This window comes from Argopecten irradians, chromosome 11, assembly GCF_041381155.1.
Source record: "Argopecten irradians isolate NY chromosome 11, Ai_NY, whole genome shotgun sequence".
In the NCBI taxonomy this organism is placed as follows: Eukaryota; Metazoa; Mollusca; class Bivalvia; order Pectinida; family Pectinidae; genus Argopecten; species Argopecten irradians.
In genome coordinates, this window is record NC_091144.1 from 20,528,407 (window position 1) to 20,546,895 (window position 18,489).

The window sequence follows — 18,489 nt, forward strand, 5'->3', positions numbered from 1 at the left end:
TGAAATTTCGAGGCAAAACACAAAAACTTACGTAATATCATTGTATAATTTAGTGTAAGGATTTTTTTTGTAAAGGTGTGTTATGAGGTTAAGGCCATGAGTCATAATAAACGTATATCCATGGTTATATTTGTGTAATATTATGATACGATTGTGAATCACCAAAGCCCATAAGAATCATTCCAGCCCATCAGAACCCTCCCAGCCAATCAGAACCATCCCAGCCCATCAGAACCATTCCAGCCCATAAGAATCATTCCAGCCCATCAGAATCATTCCAGCCCATCAGAACCATCCCAGCCCATCAGAACCATCCCAGCCCATCAGAACCATCCTAGCCCATAAGAATCATTCCAGCCGATGATTGGTTTATTCGTAGAACATATTGATAGATTCGAATGGTTGGAATCCCAGAAAATGAGCTTAGCTGGTAACTTTCAAAGTTATATCTATCACAGGTCACTGTGGCTTAGTTGTCAGCATTTTAGATTGTATCACTGTTTTTACTCGTAAGGCGTGTTTAATTCAGCCACTTCATATGGATCATAATAGGGTTTTTTCCAACAAAGTGCAGCCAAGCCTTGACAATATTGACTTATGCCATTAAAAAATGAACGTTTAAAGTTCAGTTTTTATACAAAGAAAACTAAATGACAGTAACTCTTTCATGAGTCAAAAAAGACAGAAAACATTATAAAATATCTGAGTAAGCATTAAACTGCTTAAAGACTAACGTTTAACTTCAACCTACATATGGCATTTCCATATTTACTCTCCACTACCAATTAGTTTGGCCGGTTTTGCCCAGTAATGTTATCAACAGTATCCTATAATGTCAAACGAAACCGAACAGCTTCATTCAAAACATGATATTTGCTAAAGTTAAATGTTGACTTAATCAGTTATCGTTTTGTTTAGTTTTATATGTAAACTCAATGACAAAAACTTTATTTAAGAAATTATTAAGAATGGTCCAATTAACAGTGCCTTGAATATAACTTCGAGAATTTACATGATTATCAGTACACAGCGTGATCTTTACTGCTTCGTGAACCAAGCATATTAAGTATACAGACTACAATCGATGCTTCCAATATCATATGTGTTCAGAACGGGCAAGATATCGATAGGTATTGTCGAATTGGGTCTTGTATTATGAAACATAAAAACCGGTTATTTTTACAAAGCATTGGCATTGACAACTTCGGAAACCACAGCTCCATTCATTAGACCACCACTAAGTGTAGTTTGATCACCGACGATGTGAGAATGATTTTTACTAAAAATGTCTAACATTTCATTTTAATTACCTATCACTGGCACGCACGGACGATATCACTAATTACAAAATGTTAATTATTGTGTTCATGTGGTGTTTTATAATCTACCCTGGATATAGCCACCATGGTGATCTGGAGGGATTAATTTTTGAGGATGGTAAGATGTGTTTTATCATTTTTATTTATTTTTTTTATTTTTTATTTTTTGCGCAAAATGTTTTACACCAAATCTCCTTCGTTTATAAAGTTTAGCAAAGGATTTCGAGTATCTATCGTTAATAAATACTCTCAATAGTGCGCACTTGGTGTCATCAATCGAATTTCTTTCAATAGCAGTTTATATTATAATTGTCTACACGCATTAATTAATTTATTGTTTATCTATATAAAATCAACTCCAAATTGATTTTGAACAGCACTAGGGGGAATGGGTGGGGGGCGAAGCCCCCCAGAAGCTGACGGGAAATTGTTACAATGTAGTAACCATTTTACTCCAATGATTAAATGGAGGTCACGATATTTAGTTGATAGCCATGCAGAACTATACACAAAATTAGAACAGTGGTGATTTTTTTTATATACATATAATCGTACTATACTAGACTCCCCTGACAAGTGCTCGAACAAAAAACACGGATTTTTGTCTGTAAAAATCAAAATAATAAGCAATGGGAGAATTTTGTGTTATTTCAACTGATGAAAAACGTATTGCGAATATTTTAAACAAAACTGAAATTAAGTTTACGTGTTGATTTGTTTATGACAGCGAGTCCGAGTCAAAGACCACTGTCAAAATGGCGTAAATTGCGTTAGGCCGGGATCTAGGGGGGTCCACGTACACCCCCCCCCCCCCCCCCCAACTTAACGAAGCAATGTTTTTCTGAAGCCTTATGACCCACTGATTACGAAATCGAGAGGTAACATTGTATAAACTGGGATGAACTTCCGGTTATGACATCATCAAGAAGGCCGCCATCTCGAATTTCATTAAAAACTGAAAAATAGTCATAACATTGACATTTTTTTCAACCGAAGAAGACAAATGAGGCATCAAAATGACCACAATAGAATAACAAATACATATCAGGACCATATCATCCAATATATGTAGTTATTTCTACACAGGAAATGAAACAAATCGGATTTTAAGCTAAAAAATGATCAGCGGAAAAGTAGCCATAGACATTTTTCAACCGAAGTAGACAAATGAGGTATCAAAATTACCACAATCGAACAACAAATACATATAAGGACCAAATAATCCTATATAAATAGTGATGTGTACGCAGTAAATGAAAAAAAATAAGATCTTAAGCTAAAAAATGGTAATATTTTAGCAAATTTTTCATATTTGACTTGACGCAGCAAAAATGTTTGCCAACAGCAATTTATTATTTCTAATCAGTTATTTGACCTCTTATCAATCAGTAAAAACAACACCAACAAAAAAAACAATGTTAACATTCTATAAGCTCCGGTTATGACGTCATCAAGATGGCCGCTATCTCGAATTTCACGGAAAAATAGCCATAGACATTTTTCAACCGAAGTAGACAAATGAGGTATCAAAATTACCACAATCGAACAACAAATACATATAAGGACCAAATAATCCTATATAAATAGTGATGTGTACGCAGTAAATGAAAAAAAATAAGATCTTAAGCTAAAAAATGGTAATATTTTAGCAAATTTTTCATATTTGGCTTGACGCATCTATAATTGTTTTCCAACAAGAAACTATTATTCATAATCAGTTATTTGACCTCTTATCAATAAGTAAAAACAACGAAAACAAAAACATATAGAAATGCAAAAGAGAATTATTGTTATACCATCATTTGGTTTACAAAACATCACCGGGTGCGTATACAGGGTATATGATTGCTGTTTGAATTTTAAGTTGGCTTAATATCTAAGTGGGACTTGACAATTTCCTAACATAATCCATTTTCATGTTCGAAAGTTTGTAGACTAGTAGCGTCTCAAAATGATTTTTTACAGCACAACGCGAACTAATAGGGTATCAAATTAAAACTGAAGAAAGCATTTGTTTCCGTGAATACCACGACACTTTCCAAAATTTGTTTCTTTTAGAAATAGCGCATTCACTGTTAATTTTATTTTTCTATGTATAACGTAAGGAAATGTCAGATGGTTACTGCAGTATCACATATTTCTTTCAATAGTTCTTTATGATAAGCATTATCGTTGTGCGTGCTTTCTCGCCAGAGTGTCGATGAGCGGATGTGACATCACATTACCGGTTTACCATCGTGGTTCTAATTTGTCAATCGTCCATGGCCAGAAGTAACATCAAGAACATCGGGTTCGCAGATGTGTGAGCTCATCCTGATTTCAACCTAGTGATTCACATATCGTATATAATGTTCCAGACCTCTCCTGTAGGATGGAAAAGACACCAGAGCCACATTCTGCGAAGAGTTGAGTTGTTCTCCTTAATTCGTATGAAGCACAATTCCTCATTCTTGTGAACCCTCAGTGACCATAGATGGTACAGGTGAATTCTTTGAGGTAATAAATGAGGTCTACAGTGAAGTTCCTCTCTTTGCCAAGTCTGGAGAACACTGTAAACTTTTTTCTGGAGAGTCTTCAATGGTGTATCCACGCATACACCAGATGCGAAACAACCAGTACCTTCAAGGGACTGGGGAAAGTCTGACCAATGAAAAACATTTAACATGTATGACCTCATTAAAGACCTCGAGGATATCAACTGTGCCATCTATAGTCGCACGAGTGTCCACAAGGTTGATGAATGGTGCTTGAATCATTCCACCATTTGAAGAATCTGGATCTGGTGTGATTTCCTGAGAAGTCTGAAACAGCATATACGATGTGTAGAATCTGAAGAAGATCCCACATCCCTGAACCTGTTGTTCCTGATATAAACTCTGGCCATGGATGGGTCATGAATGATGACAGGCTAGAACACTACTGGTAATGTAGTGTCAAATCAGCTCATCGACATCGAAGACGACGATCTGGCTTTCGACGAATTGGATACTGATATCTCGATTACTCTGATTCGGACTGTATGTACCAGCTACCAGACATGCCGAGTCACGTCAGAGGATAGTCAGTGAGGCGGGAAAGCACGCACAATGATAATGGTTATAATTGAGAACCAGTGAAAGAAATATGTGTCATTGTGGTAACCATCTGACATTTTGCTTATACTATGCACAGGAAATAAACGAAACTGTGACTTGTCCTACCTAGATATTCTGTCAACTTTACATTCATGTTTCCTACTTATAAATCGCCAATAGTCAGATTTATTTAAGGAACTTATAATAAACCAGAAAACTGTAGTGTCAGCGGTTTGGAGTTAGGAAAAAAGCATATACCCAGTATACGCAGTCGGTGATGTTTTGTAAACTTAATGATGATACAGCAATAATTATTTTTTGTATCTCTATATATTTTATTGTTTTACTGAGTGATAAGAGGTCAAATAACTGTTTACGAATAATAGTTTTGCTGCGTCAAGCCAAGTATGAAAAAATTTGCTAAAAAATTATCATTTTTGAGCTTAAAATCATATTTTTTCATTTCCTACCTAGAAATCACTACATATATTGAATTATGTGTCCCGATATGAATTTTTTGTTCTATTATGATCATTTTGATACCTCATTTGTCTACTTCGGTTGAAAAATGTTAATGTTATGACTATTTTTCAATTGTTAGTGAAATTCGAGATGGCGGCCATCTTGATGACGTCATAACCGGAGCTTATACAATGTTAACATTGTTTTTTTTGGTGGTGTTGTTTTTACTGATTGATAAGAGGTCAAATAACTGATTAGAAATAATAGTTTGCTGTTTGCAAACATTTTTGCTGCGTCAAGCCAAATATGAAAAATTTGCTTAAAAATGACCATTTTTTAGCTTGAAATCCGACTTTTTCATTTCCTGTGTAGAAATAACTACATATATTGGATTTTATGGTCCTGATATGTATTTGTTGTTCTATTGTGGTCATTTTGATGCCTCATTTGTCTTCTTCGGTTGAAAGATGTCAATGTTACGACTATTTTTCAATTTTTATTGAAATTCGAGATGGCAGCCATCTTGATGACGTCATAACCGGAAGTTCATCCCAGTTTATACAATGTTACCTCTCGATTTCGTAATCAGTGGGTCATAAGGCTTCAGAAAAACATTGGTTCGTTAAGTTGTGGGGGGGGAGGGGGGGTGCACGTGGACCCCCCCCCCCCCCCCCCCCCCCCCTAGATCCCGGCCTACGCAAGAGACCAGTCCACGACCACCTCAATAAAAAAATAAACATAGTAGTTATGACCTGTTTTTCTACCTATTCTGTTCTAATTCTAAAAATGACAACAACAAATATTTTCTAAATCAACAATCTGTTCATATTCGACAGAAATAAAAGTCAACTATTCCGAAAATCATGGATTAACACGCGTTTTAACGGGGCGGGAAGTGAACTAAAATTGAAAAATTCACTTTGGCCAAGAACATGTTGCAATTGCTATTTTAGTTGATTTGCTATCATTTTAATATAGTTATATGCTTTTAGAATATTTCTAACTTTTCATGCGATGTTGTTTATTTTGGTATTCGTAAGTGTTTCCCGATTAAAAAGCCGCATTTGCTTGAGGGATTTTGGTGAAGAAGTCTAATATTGTCTTCGACAAGATTCAAACAATCAAATTTAACAACTAAATGCACGTGGTAACCGGAAATATATAGACTATTATAGTAAATTTCCAGAATGGCCAATCTTCAAGTCTTTCTAATGTGCACAAAGTTATGTTAGGCATACAGTTGGACATATCATATGTATTTATAGATCTACGTAATTTATATTCTGCAGCATTATGTGTATTCAAATGTGGTGTTTTTTCTGACTGTATAAAAATGTTAGTCAGATTATTTTTTGCATGCTTGAGCACTCAAGCTTGCACGGGCGCTACGCCACTGCCTAGAGCACTTTTCATTGACGGAAAATCCATTGTGACGTCAGTAAACAATGACCTGACATCACTTGAGGCCATCGCAACAAATTGATGGCCTCCACTTGCTTTATGTAACACATTTTTACGTTGCAATTCTGTTACAATTGAATGTTGTTTTAGTTATATGATAAACAGTATCTTAAATGTGAGTTCATTGAATAAGAGATTTTATGAATTCATCTCGAATTTTCATTTTTGTGAGCCTTAATAAAAGCCTCTTTGGCTCTTTCGTTTCATATTTTAATATCATATAAGATGAAAACTCATATAAGATCCTATATATGTACGGAATATGGAGATGATAATTATTGTAACAAATTATTCTCTATACGTTATCAGCATTGGCTGTGGCTACATATCATTAAAATACATTTGGAAGTCAATGTTTAAAATTCCACAATCTTCATGAGATAGTACCCACTGGTATTCGTCTATATTTACACTTGCTAGGCATGAACACTATACGTAGGCCTAAGTACTAGCCGATTGTGTTTACCATAACTGCATGGTAACATTGAACTTTGAACTTGCGTATGAAAATATCCTATGCAACGTAAAGTAGCTACTTTTTTAAAAAAGAAACACATGGCTTTGTTTACATTTTGACGGAACATTACGTGTATATTGCTGTTTTTCATAGAATTTGGGGAAAATGTAAACAATACATATATGTTTTATATGTATATACATGTATGATACAAACACTTTTAAAATTAACAATTGTATGAAGTAACGGGGAAAATATCCCGACCGGGGCGACGTGCAGCGCTTTCATTTTTTGTTAAAAATGATGGTGTCAAATGTAAACATTACCTTTGTGTCTGTGTCCTACGATCGAGTCTTTGGGGTTGACGGGCGTGAGACCCTCTGACAGAGCTAGGTCAGTTATAAACATATTCTCTTGTCTTTGTTCTTTGAGAATTTAATCATGTGTATTATAAAACATGCACCGCTAGTAATCCACGTGTTGACAGTCACACATCACCACAATGTATCCATCGAACCACAGGAGTTTGACGTTCTGTCAATAATATATAGTATACATATATAAAAAATACCCTATATACTATATAAAAACACCAGGAATGAAATGCATCGCTGGCCAAAATTTTCACCACCTTCGGTAAAAGTTCTGTAAAATTTGTTCTGGGCAATGTCTGCATGTGTCACCGCGCCGATAATACAATAAGATGTTATTCTTCACATATATCAACACTAACCTGTTCACAACCCCATCACAATAAGTTTAATCCCATGTCATTTTGAAAGTTTGCAGATTTCGCGGCCACTTTGTTTTGTTCCCGAATCCATGCGCTGACGTCACACAGTTCCGCACAAACGAAATTAAATTATTTTTTTGAATTCAATTATTTAACGGTAAACTCTTAAACTATTTGTTACTTATAAAATATCTATGCTTGTTACATATCGTATAATTTTTTTTCGTGAATTAAAAAGATATTTTTGATAAACATTTTAAAGTTTTAAACAAGGGAGAGCACTCGAAATGGAACATCCTAAAGAACTGATGGGGCCGGAATCTGACATGAACGGAAAATAAATGGGTTTAAAAATAAAAATATTCGTGATATGTCTGATGTCATTATGTATTTTATAGAAATGAGTATAAATGTCACAGTTATATGAATATTTTAATCCAAAAAGCCCAGTTTGGTACTTTTGATTTAGATTCAGACCCAATCATGTTTTTAGGATGTCCCATCCCATCTTGTGACGTCAGCGCATGGACTCGGGAACAAAACAAAGTGGCCGCGAAAATCTGCAAACTTTCAAAATGACTTGGGATTAAACTAATTGTGATGGGGTTGTGAACACGTTAGTGTTGATATATGTGAAGAATAACATCTTATTGTATATTCGGCGCGGTGACACATGCAGACATTACCCAGAACAAATTTTACAAAACTTTTACCGAAGGTGGTGAAAATTTTGGCCAGCGATGCATTTCATTCCTGGTATTTTTATATAGTATATAGGGGTATTTTTTATATATGTATACTATATATTATTGACAGAACGTCAAACTCCTATGATCGAACACAAGTGAAGTTGTTTTATCTATAGATGGCGATGGATCTAAGCGTATATCATATAATCACATGGCTCCGAAGGATGTAATATCGTCAAGTCAGACGACAATCTCAAACAAATTTAGCTACTTGAACATCGGTGTTTTGACAACTTCGGAAAACTCCAGTGTGTGAGCGTGCGTCAGCCTCGCCTCGCTTCACAATAACGGTCACCGAGTTCACACATGTGGCCGAGTACAAATACTTTATGTTATTACGCTATATATTAACTTTAAGCAAAATTGAATACCTATATAAAGTTCTGATATGAATAAATAAAATTATCACTGAAATTTACTCTGTTTGTCATGTTTACATTAAAATATTGAACTTTTTTGTCGCGGATAAATAATTCTATCTTACGTGAAGAGTCATCATTCGCTGTTCAATTGAGTAAGCTCCTCCCACTTTTGACCGACTTTTATTGAATAATTACGTCACTTTCAAATGACGATTTTATTGCATAAAATATAAATGAAAAATCGTGTGAGTGTAAATATAGGGATTGGATTTCGTTTTTATGTTAACCATGCTTGTATGGAGCAATTCCTCTAAGAATATATTCAATATGGGGCGATAACGCGCCCCATAGAATATATTCTTAGAGGAATTGCTCCATACAAGCATATGGATAACGCGCCCCATAGAATATATTCTTAGAGGAATGGCTCCATACAAGCATGGTTAACATAAAAACGAAATCCAATCCCTATTTGAATGTTAAAGTGGAGGTATAGAATGTGACGTCATATGTTTATGAGCGTAACGTCATATTTTTATTAGAAAATTACGCATTCGCTCACAAAATAATGACGTTACAACCAAAATATTTCCACAAAAGAAATGCCATAGTGAATAAACAGGAATATTCATCCTTGTGTCGTCTATCCGTATTTATTCAGGATTGCGTTTGTCTTTTTGCATGCTTATAAACATTCCTTATATTACAGGGAAGTACGGCGTCACCACATATCGTTTACTTATGGACAAATATCCACGGAACACAGCGTTTGAAATTTGTCAACTATATGGAGGCAACCTTGTTCGCCCCGACAGCTTGAAAAAGGTTTTTCGCCTTCTTCACCTAAACGATCAAGATTGGAATTTAGAATTGTAAGCTACAGTTCCTTCAGAAAATCCATACATTTTGTTTTACTAAACTATTGTTAACACAATATTTTGTTTCGTTACAGCAGATATTTATATTGTCATTAAGTAACTTATATATAGTTTATACGTCGTGGTATTGATATTGTATTGATTAAATGTTTTCAGCAAATTCATTCAAATGTGTAATTTTACCCATATTGTTTTTAAATCGGGAAACATACCGGTCTTTTGTTTATCATTGTATTTTGTTATTATGCTGATTGTAACCTTATTGTGTCCTCTATTATCTATTCATTTGTATACATGTGGTTTTTTCATGTTTTTGCTCTATTTTTTTGCATATAACAAATTAGCAAATATATGGAACATCAACACAAATATGACATGACATATATACATTAAATTTCTAACAGAAGAAATAAAGATTTATAAAAAAACATGCTGAGTCAGTATGGTAAAAAAATTGATAATCTTTAAAAAAATTGTATGTTCTTGTATATGTATTATGAACAGCTAATGATAATATTAATATTGGTAAGGGGAGGTAATCCAGATTGACTTTACTCAGCAGCCAAAATAAAACAAAGAACAAAAAACAAACAAAAATGTTACTTACTCAACACATAAAAAACATACAGACTACACACATGAAGAAGAACCTATAGGTACAAGTATAAGTAGACAACATATTGATTAGCAAAACTAGAGAAATCTAGTAAACTAAAAACTAGACCCAGTATGAAAATACAAAAAGAAAAACAGGTATACAGATGGAGGTTTGTCAGCCTTCCCATAGCTTGTTAAAGTGATCAATACTAATATTTTTTGTACAATTGGGTTTTTTATAACATTAAATCGATATTTTGACATCATTGAAAGTTGGCTTATAACCTTTTCTGGAAGAAACACAGTTAAGGTATTTTGTATGAAGTAATATACATGTAAGATTTAGGAAATTTAGGCAAGTAAAAGTTTGATAATTGTTGTTTTTACCAAATAGAATTGAAATTAGATCTATTTATACATTTTTAATGTTATTCTACCGGTCTTTTGTTGATCTTTGCCCCATCGTTATACCGGTTTTACCTTAATTCTCTATTGTTTTGTTTACTCTAACTTTCATTCTTGATGTTAATTAAAAGATTTTTTTCAAACATACTTTCGACTACATTTTAGATGCAAATATTCCCGGGGTTATAAATTTCGCTATGTTCGCGGATTTATCCAAACTCGCGAAGTTTAATACTTCGTGAAAGCCAACACAATCGTTGATGTACATATCATAGTCTGTCGTATGAATTACGCATTCAAAGGTTACAAAGATAATTACCGAAATTTGACACTAGAAAAATTAACAATATTTACATTTTTATCATCTTTTCACATTTTGGTAAGTGACATAAATGGGAAATATGTGTTCCCGATTAATGGCATATTTGAGAGTATATTAAGAGGATTATACGTAACTATTACAGAAATCATGACATTTGGATTGACCTTATCCGTGACCCGGATGATGACTCGTTCAAATGGACATCCGATTGTGAACCGCACGACCCCCTGACCCAATGGAACGGAATACTTGCGAACTTTGATTACAATTCAAACAGGCTTTGTGTAGTCCTCAAGGACCACTCCCTCTGGAACAGCAAGCAGTGCTCAAGTGATGCACTGGTCGTCTGTGAAACATTTGAAGCCGGTAAATGGAACTAATTTACGTACCACGTGATACCCGATGACGTTTGTGCGGGACTAGTATCTCCAGTGGTGATGGAACGTAACTCTTTGTAATCTTCCCGCTAAAATGACGTTATATTACGATAACGTCATTTGACGTCATTCCACCACCAAGTCCCGCACAAACGTTATCGGGTATCACGTGGTACGTGAATGAGTCCCATTGATATGAAAGGTTCCTGACTTTAATATTTCAAACTTTTTTATCATTTGCTTCTGTTATGGGGCCTGAGAAATACATGTACCTTATGTGTTATTCAACAATGCAAGGGGTGCTTATACCATGCACTGGTCGTCTTCAAAACATTTGAAGCCGGTAAATTGATATGAAAGGTTCAAGAATTTGATATTTCAAACCATTTTTATCATTTGTTGGTGGTATTGGGTCTGAATATTGCATACATGGAGAGAAATACATGTACCTTTTGTATTATTCAACAATGCAAGGAGTGCTCAAACCATGCACTGGTCGTCTTCAAAACATTTGAAGTCGGTAAATTGATATAAAAGGTTCAAGAATTTGATATTTCAAACCATTTTTATCATTTGTTGGTGGTATTGGGTCTGAATATTGCATACATGGAGAGAAATACCACATAAGTACTTGCAGACAAGAAAAATAACCTGTGCAGCTTACTACTGTATAAAATTGAAAATGTAAGTTCTCCTCGAGAATTATTATCAAAGAGAAGTGTTCTCCTTAAAATGAACAACTATTCCTATTATAAATACAGGTCAATAGCACATAAACATAAAATATATTGGGTAACATTGGTATATTTGTCATGGAGATTGAAAAATTGGCATGATTTTTTAATAACGTGATTTTCTTCAATAATTTCATGTTGTTTGAACAGAATATGTATATATTAATTGTTTAAAAAGGCCCGAGAACGAATTTGCCCTTGTCATTACCGGTGTTTAACACTAAGAAATTTGGACTTTCATTTGTTACTGTTTAACTTACAACAGGGAATTCATATTTTAAGCCAAGTAAATCATAATTCGCTGTATTAACATTCTCTTTCTTTTCATACTAAATCCGACTTTCTGATACGCCGACATTTGTTCATAGCTCTATGGGCCGAGAAACCGACATTATCGTGACATCACCATAGAGACATTGAAATTGTGTATTAATATGGGGAAAAATCCTAAAATAAATCAATGGAATCCTACATTAAAACGTATTTCATAATTGTGACAAATACACAAAATGTAGTCTGAAAAATTAGTTTGAACCTTTGATGTCACTGATTTTCATACAGTAAAGAATTAACAAAAGTAAGCATTTCTGAGTAAGTGAGTATTTCTATGGGAAAATGGCATTTGATGTTTTGAGTATTGTTAAGAACACTACGGTACAATGTAACACATACTTTACTGACATAGCAACAAAAATATTTCTATCTCATACACTATTACTAAGAGAGAAAAATAGGCGAAATAGATGTCAAATTCAGGTCAAGTCATTTTATATCACATTGAATCCGTATACCATAGAAAAGAGTGAGTTTTCCCACAGCCTAATTATATGTCCTAAACAATTAATAAATTTTGTTTCAAAGGAAAACCGTGCACTTACGGTCCCACCAACCGTTACACTCTAAAGAGTTACAGCAATGTCACAGAAACAGACTGTCTCTTTCTTTGTTCGACTGACGAGTCTTGCTGGGTTAGTACCTACATCCACGTGGAAGAAGCGTGTCTCCTCAGTTCTGATATCAGCCAAGCAGAAACCCCAGGGTATGCGCGAGTTACAACTAAAGTAAAAAGCTGTTACATCGGTAAGGACGTGTTTTTAGATTGTATGGATATGTTTGCATGTGCATATTATCGCTAGGTCAGTTTTCAAACAGCTTGTGGTGTGACGATGTCTGCGCATTGCAACTTTAGTGTAATTATTTGCATTTTTTTTTAGATATTCGCGCATTAAAATGTGTGCGGACATTACATGAAAGCGAGACAATTGAAAGCGTACACACATTTATAAAGATTATTTAATTATGTCGATTTTTATCCCAAATGTGCCAATTTATAATAAATCATATTCTTTATTGCGTGTATATTACATTTTCACTAAACTATGATTTGTCCGCCATTTTCAGAAATTTCCTTCTTATGTTAGTAGCCATATAAGTTAATAAGATGTCATCTGTATCAGTGCCTTGCACAATAGAACTATTCTCAGACAGAGGTTTTACTCAGTTGTATGATTTTACACAGACTTGAGTAAAAAATCTGTCTGAATTTTCATTTTAGCGAATCGTAGACAAACTAAGAATGAGTTTCCATATCGTCGGTTTTTCTCGCGCGTGGTTGAATTTCGCTATAAAATGAAATGAAAGACGAAAATCATAACACAGGTATGACTTACTTATTGTTTGAAATTGACAATGCATAACCAGTTCTACAAGTGATTATTGAACAAAGAGAAAATCGCGAAAATTCCTCCCCGAAAAATTTAAAACAACATTACCTATTTAAAGATGATCCACCACCGACAGAGTAGAAATGATTCTTATCATTTGAAAAATAATTGGTTATTAATCGTGTAAATGTATGTTAACACAAAAAAAATAATATAAAAACATTTATTTTCTTTTATTGCATGCGCAATTTAACTTAATTTCATATAGGATATAATGCCATGGATTTTTTTCTGGATGCAATTAATTATTTTTAATATTTTTATTTTGAAGTAAAGTTAGATGTGTTAACTTCTTAATGGTGGTTATGGTGTAAAGAAGGAAAAAATTTAACTGAAGAGCATACTAATTAGTTTTCTCCTGTTTTTGATAGAGAAATAAAATAGTTGGTCAGCGATGTAGCATCTTTGTATTCCAGGTGAGCTTGTACAGACGTTAAACACAACATGGAATGTAGGAGCACACGGGAACGATGATGATCCGATATTCAACTGCGCGTCAAACAGTAGGTATATACCACAGCATTGTCAGTTTGACCTGTAAATGACCTGAATTTATGGTATTTTCATGCCAATTTCACATCACTTTCAGGCAAGTTCAATCTAATATTGCTACAATTTTTGTTTCATGTGCATATTATATGTCCATTTCAAATGAGATCATCGCCATGTTTAGATCAAGTCATTTGTTGCGATGATTAATCCTTCTTTCCGGTAAAATTGACCTGAATTTGGAATGAATTCACATGGTGTTTTTCCCCGTGAAAAATAATGCATGCCTATATTTTCTCTGGAAAGTTTTGATAGAACTTTTATCGATTTTGTTGAGACAGGGCACCAGCTAAAATGACAAATGAGTTGTGAAACACGAAACATGTTGGGATTTGGGCAGCTTTAAAATATTGCCCGAAAGAATCTAGTTCTAGTAATTCTGTCATTCTCGATACTCCAGAGGTTACTATCACTGACGTAATATCCACTCCTAGACTATCCCATAATAATAATGAATGCAGTACATGAGACACAGGTAATTTGATTCTTTGATGTACATCAAAGGAATGGGGTAACGGTACATTGTGGTTGACGGTGTCGCTTTGAAGTTGGGCATCGCTCTCTCTGTAAAAACTTCAAAGGAAGGCTCTACAGGTCTGTAATTGGCCAGTTTTTATTGCATAAACTGCCTCCGGGTTTACTATGAGATAATCCAGGGTTGGTAATAAAGTCTGGGACAGTAACACCTAGAGTGTCGAGGTTGCAATTCCATGATAGTGACTTATTCGTGTTCCTTCCTCTGTTTTTGCATTTGTATATCTTACATTGAAATATCTACAAAACATGTTGACGTAATGTAAATAAATTATTTGATACCATATACGGTTTAAAGTTATGGCTGTGCTTTTTCTAAGGTTATTGCCCATAGCATGATCTACAAAATGGTGAATTTCCATTTGCGAAGTATTACAAATGGCAAAGTTATAGAAACGTTCACACCCTTCGAGGTGGGAGGAGAATCTCAACCCGAGAAATAAGATTCTGTTGATAAACACGATGCTTGCCGATTGTTTGGCAGCTTTAAAATCTGAACCCGGGTTGGTATTGTATGGAATCACAAGGTGCCCCATCAATAAAAAAATGACGTCAATTGAAATATGAAGGCAAACGTTAAGGTGTTTTGTTTAATAAGTGAACGGGAAAATATAAAGCATAATTGGTAAAAAGATGACGTCATTATTGATGTCATTTTAAAATAACATCGATAATACCCCCTAAGAATGGAGACGTCAAGACACTTTAAATGTGAAATAGTTGTTTCCGTAGCGTGTGACGTAATACTGGTGTGATTGCAGACTTTCAAATAGAGGTTCTCCAACGAATGATTTCTGATTATCCTTATGATGTTTATTAAACTATGGTTAGTTACTATTCAAATTTCATTTTATTTTCAAATCTTTAAAAAAGCAGGATCTTTGGCTAGTCTTTTCAAATATGAAAATTAACTTACGAGGATTAAGATAATTGTTTGAAAAACAAGCCCTCCACCTCTGGGTCGCGAGTTCAAATCCCATGAGGGGCAGTTTTCAGGTACTGACCGCTGGTCGGTGGTTTTTCTCCAGGTACTCCGGCTTTCATCCACCAACAAACCTGGCACATCCTTACATGACCCTGGATGTTAATAGGACGTTAAACTAATAAAATATAAAATATTAAGCATGAAGAGTTGATAATTCTATTGTTATACAAACTACCTATTACAACAGGCCTGATATATCTTACGATATTTATGATATGACCGTGTCAAGGTTAAGTTAATGCTCTCTTTCTCTGTTTCAGCACTTTCATCATCACTCCTACCAACCCAGTATACCTACAGCACAAGTAGTGAAGGTCAGTATTACAAGGAGGCACAACAGGGAAATACCGCAGCATCCCAAAACAGGCAAACATTCACCCACCGCAACACATTAGTACATACATGAGACATTAAACCCAATGGCAAAACCCTTATGTATCTACCATATAGAGGTTTGTTAGTTCGTCTATGCCGATTAGATTTAATTCAGACTATCACCAAGTCATCTAGAATTGAGAAGATAATCATTTATTGCAATATCATGAAACAGGCAATGATTCCTGCAGAAGGAAGCCACTTCAAAAACTGACTTAGTTAAATTAAAATTAAACGTAGGTCAATAAAACTAGCGAATTGTCTTTTGCATAAAAGTAATATAAGTTTACTTCTCAGGACACCGCTGCCATCGCAAAAAATGATGCCAATTTGTAGTTTTAGGGGGGCCGCGGTGGTCGAGTGGTCAAGTTGTCCCGAAATATTGCCACAAACCCTCCACCTCTCGGTCGTGAGTTCGAATCCCATGTGGGCGGTTGCAAGCTACTGGCCGCTGGTCGGTGGTTTTTCTCCGGGTACTCCGGCTTTCCTCCACCAACACGTCCTTAAATGACCCTGGCTGTTAATGCTAAGTTTACTCTATGTTCCCGGCGATCACGGTAGCCCCGTTTGCCCGAAACGTGGTGCGCCGTGGAATTTTGGCTATTTTTGTCTCTGTATTCAAGTTGAGCTAGGTCTTGTGAAGTTTTGCCACGGTCTTTTACGGATTACGTCATGGACCGTGGATATACGGGAAAGTGCTTTTCCGGGAGGTTAAAGGTACACTACGGCTTTAGCACGGTCTATCAAGGATACCACTACGTTCTCACTAGGCCTGTTACGATCTGATGAGGTCTGCTACGTTTTACACGTTTTGATCAAGCTCCGATACGTTTTTCACGGTCCGCCAAGGCTTACTAGGGATGAAAGTCTGATACCGGGATTTTTTTTAAGAAAATGAAACAATATTTATTGCCAAAATGTCATTTCAAACACATTTTAATTACAAATTATATTTGGTATGAATGTATAATTATTATGGCCAAGTGCTTTTACCCCATTTTTTTCTGTAATAGTTAATCACTTAATCTGTTTTTTGCAATAATAGCTTTTGTATAATTTGATGGTTTTAATGTGTTTGATAATGACTATTTCTATTTAATAATACAAATAATCATGAAGTAGCAAATATGTACCAGGCCAGGCAATGATACTTCATCAGATATTGGTTGCAACGTAAGACCGTAATAAGACGTAACACGCCGTATAACGTCGGGCTTTCAATCGCTACAAGCCGTGATGTGCCTTGACAGAACGTATCGAAACGGTTATCATCCACCTTGGCTTGCCGTCAAAACCTTCACAAACCTTGACAAAACGGCACAAAACGTGCAGCCAATCTGCATCAACCGTGATAAAACGTGGAAAAAACGCAACAGAACGTCACAAAACTTGAAATCACCGTTAGATTCCGGGAAACGTGCTTGCTGCCCGTTCCACCACGGACCGTCTGGAAGTTTTGTTACGGCCTCGCACGCATTGTTACGTTTTGTTACGTCAATCCCGTTTTATGACGTCCTGTGGCGTTTACCATCTGTACCGTGACTGCCGTGGCAAATTTTTTGACAGTTTAAAAATCTGGCACGGCATCCACTGTAATCACGACCGCTCACGTTTGTCTATCACGTCCTTCTGCGTTGTCTCAAGTTGTCTCGCGGTCACCACGTTTTGTCCACGGTGGCCCGAAACGGGGCTGCCGTGGCCGCCGGGAACATAGTGTAAACCTAGCATAAGAGGACGTTAAACTAATAAAACAAATCAGTGTAGTTTTTTAACTCTCGTTGTAACTTTGATACACAGAGGAATTACACCAAGTAAAACCCAACTTTTACATTTCTATTCAGTCCTTTATGACTCGCCATCTATCAAAGTTGTATATCTGGTAATTTTCACTGTAACGATATATTGCTTAAACATTTGATATTTGAACATGCACATGTAACTTATTGATTAAGCTCCCCAAAAGAATATGTCGGCCTATAAGAGCGCCGAAATCTAGGGATCATATATTCCTGGTTTTGAATACAGCGCCTTCAATCACCGCCATGTTCAGTACCTTCGGCTTTTGTCGGCATTCCAAATCGTACCGCGTGACTTGTGTCCACACGTCCTGCACGTGGTGATCCAGGTAACTAGCGTAAGCGCACATGTGTTTGTTTACGTTTTCCTTCTGGCTGATATGAGCAAATCGTGCTTGTTTATGTCCACAGAGCGAGTATTTGAAACATCTAATTCACACATTGCCGTAATTCAATATTGTGTGTATTAAATATTGTAATGTGCAAGCATTATTTTCTTTGTAGATCCAGTCTGCTGAGGTCGACCGCATGTTTTGTTTATGAAAAAAAATTGTTGACATTTGGTTTCACAACTCTCGTGTTACTTCGAGATTGTC

The 18,489-nt window shown here is 35.4% G+C and overlaps 1 protein-coding gene across 1 annotated transcript in view; it reads left to right on the forward strand.

Annotated features, from left to right (window-relative positions):
• Nucleotides 1–1,133: 1,133 nt before the first annotated feature.
• LOC138334963 (uncharacterized) overlaps nucleotides 1,134–18,489 on the forward strand; it is a 34,007-nt gene continuing 16,651 nt past the window's right edge. The window contains exons 1-6 of the mRNA XM_069283841.1: nucleotides 1,134–1,437; nucleotides 9,327–9,489; nucleotides 10,962–11,185; nucleotides 12,792–13,010; nucleotides 14,071–14,157; nucleotides 15,983–16,036. Coding sequence (XP_069139942.1) covers nucleotides 1,350–1,437; nucleotides 9,327–9,489; nucleotides 10,962–11,185; nucleotides 12,792–13,010; nucleotides 14,071–14,157; nucleotides 15,983–16,036 — 835 coding nt within the window. The 5' untranslated portion in view covers nucleotides 1,134–1,349. The remainder of the gene's footprint in view (nucleotides 1,438–9,326; nucleotides 9,490–10,961; nucleotides 11,186–12,791; nucleotides 13,011–14,070; nucleotides 14,158–15,982; nucleotides 16,037–18,489) is intronic.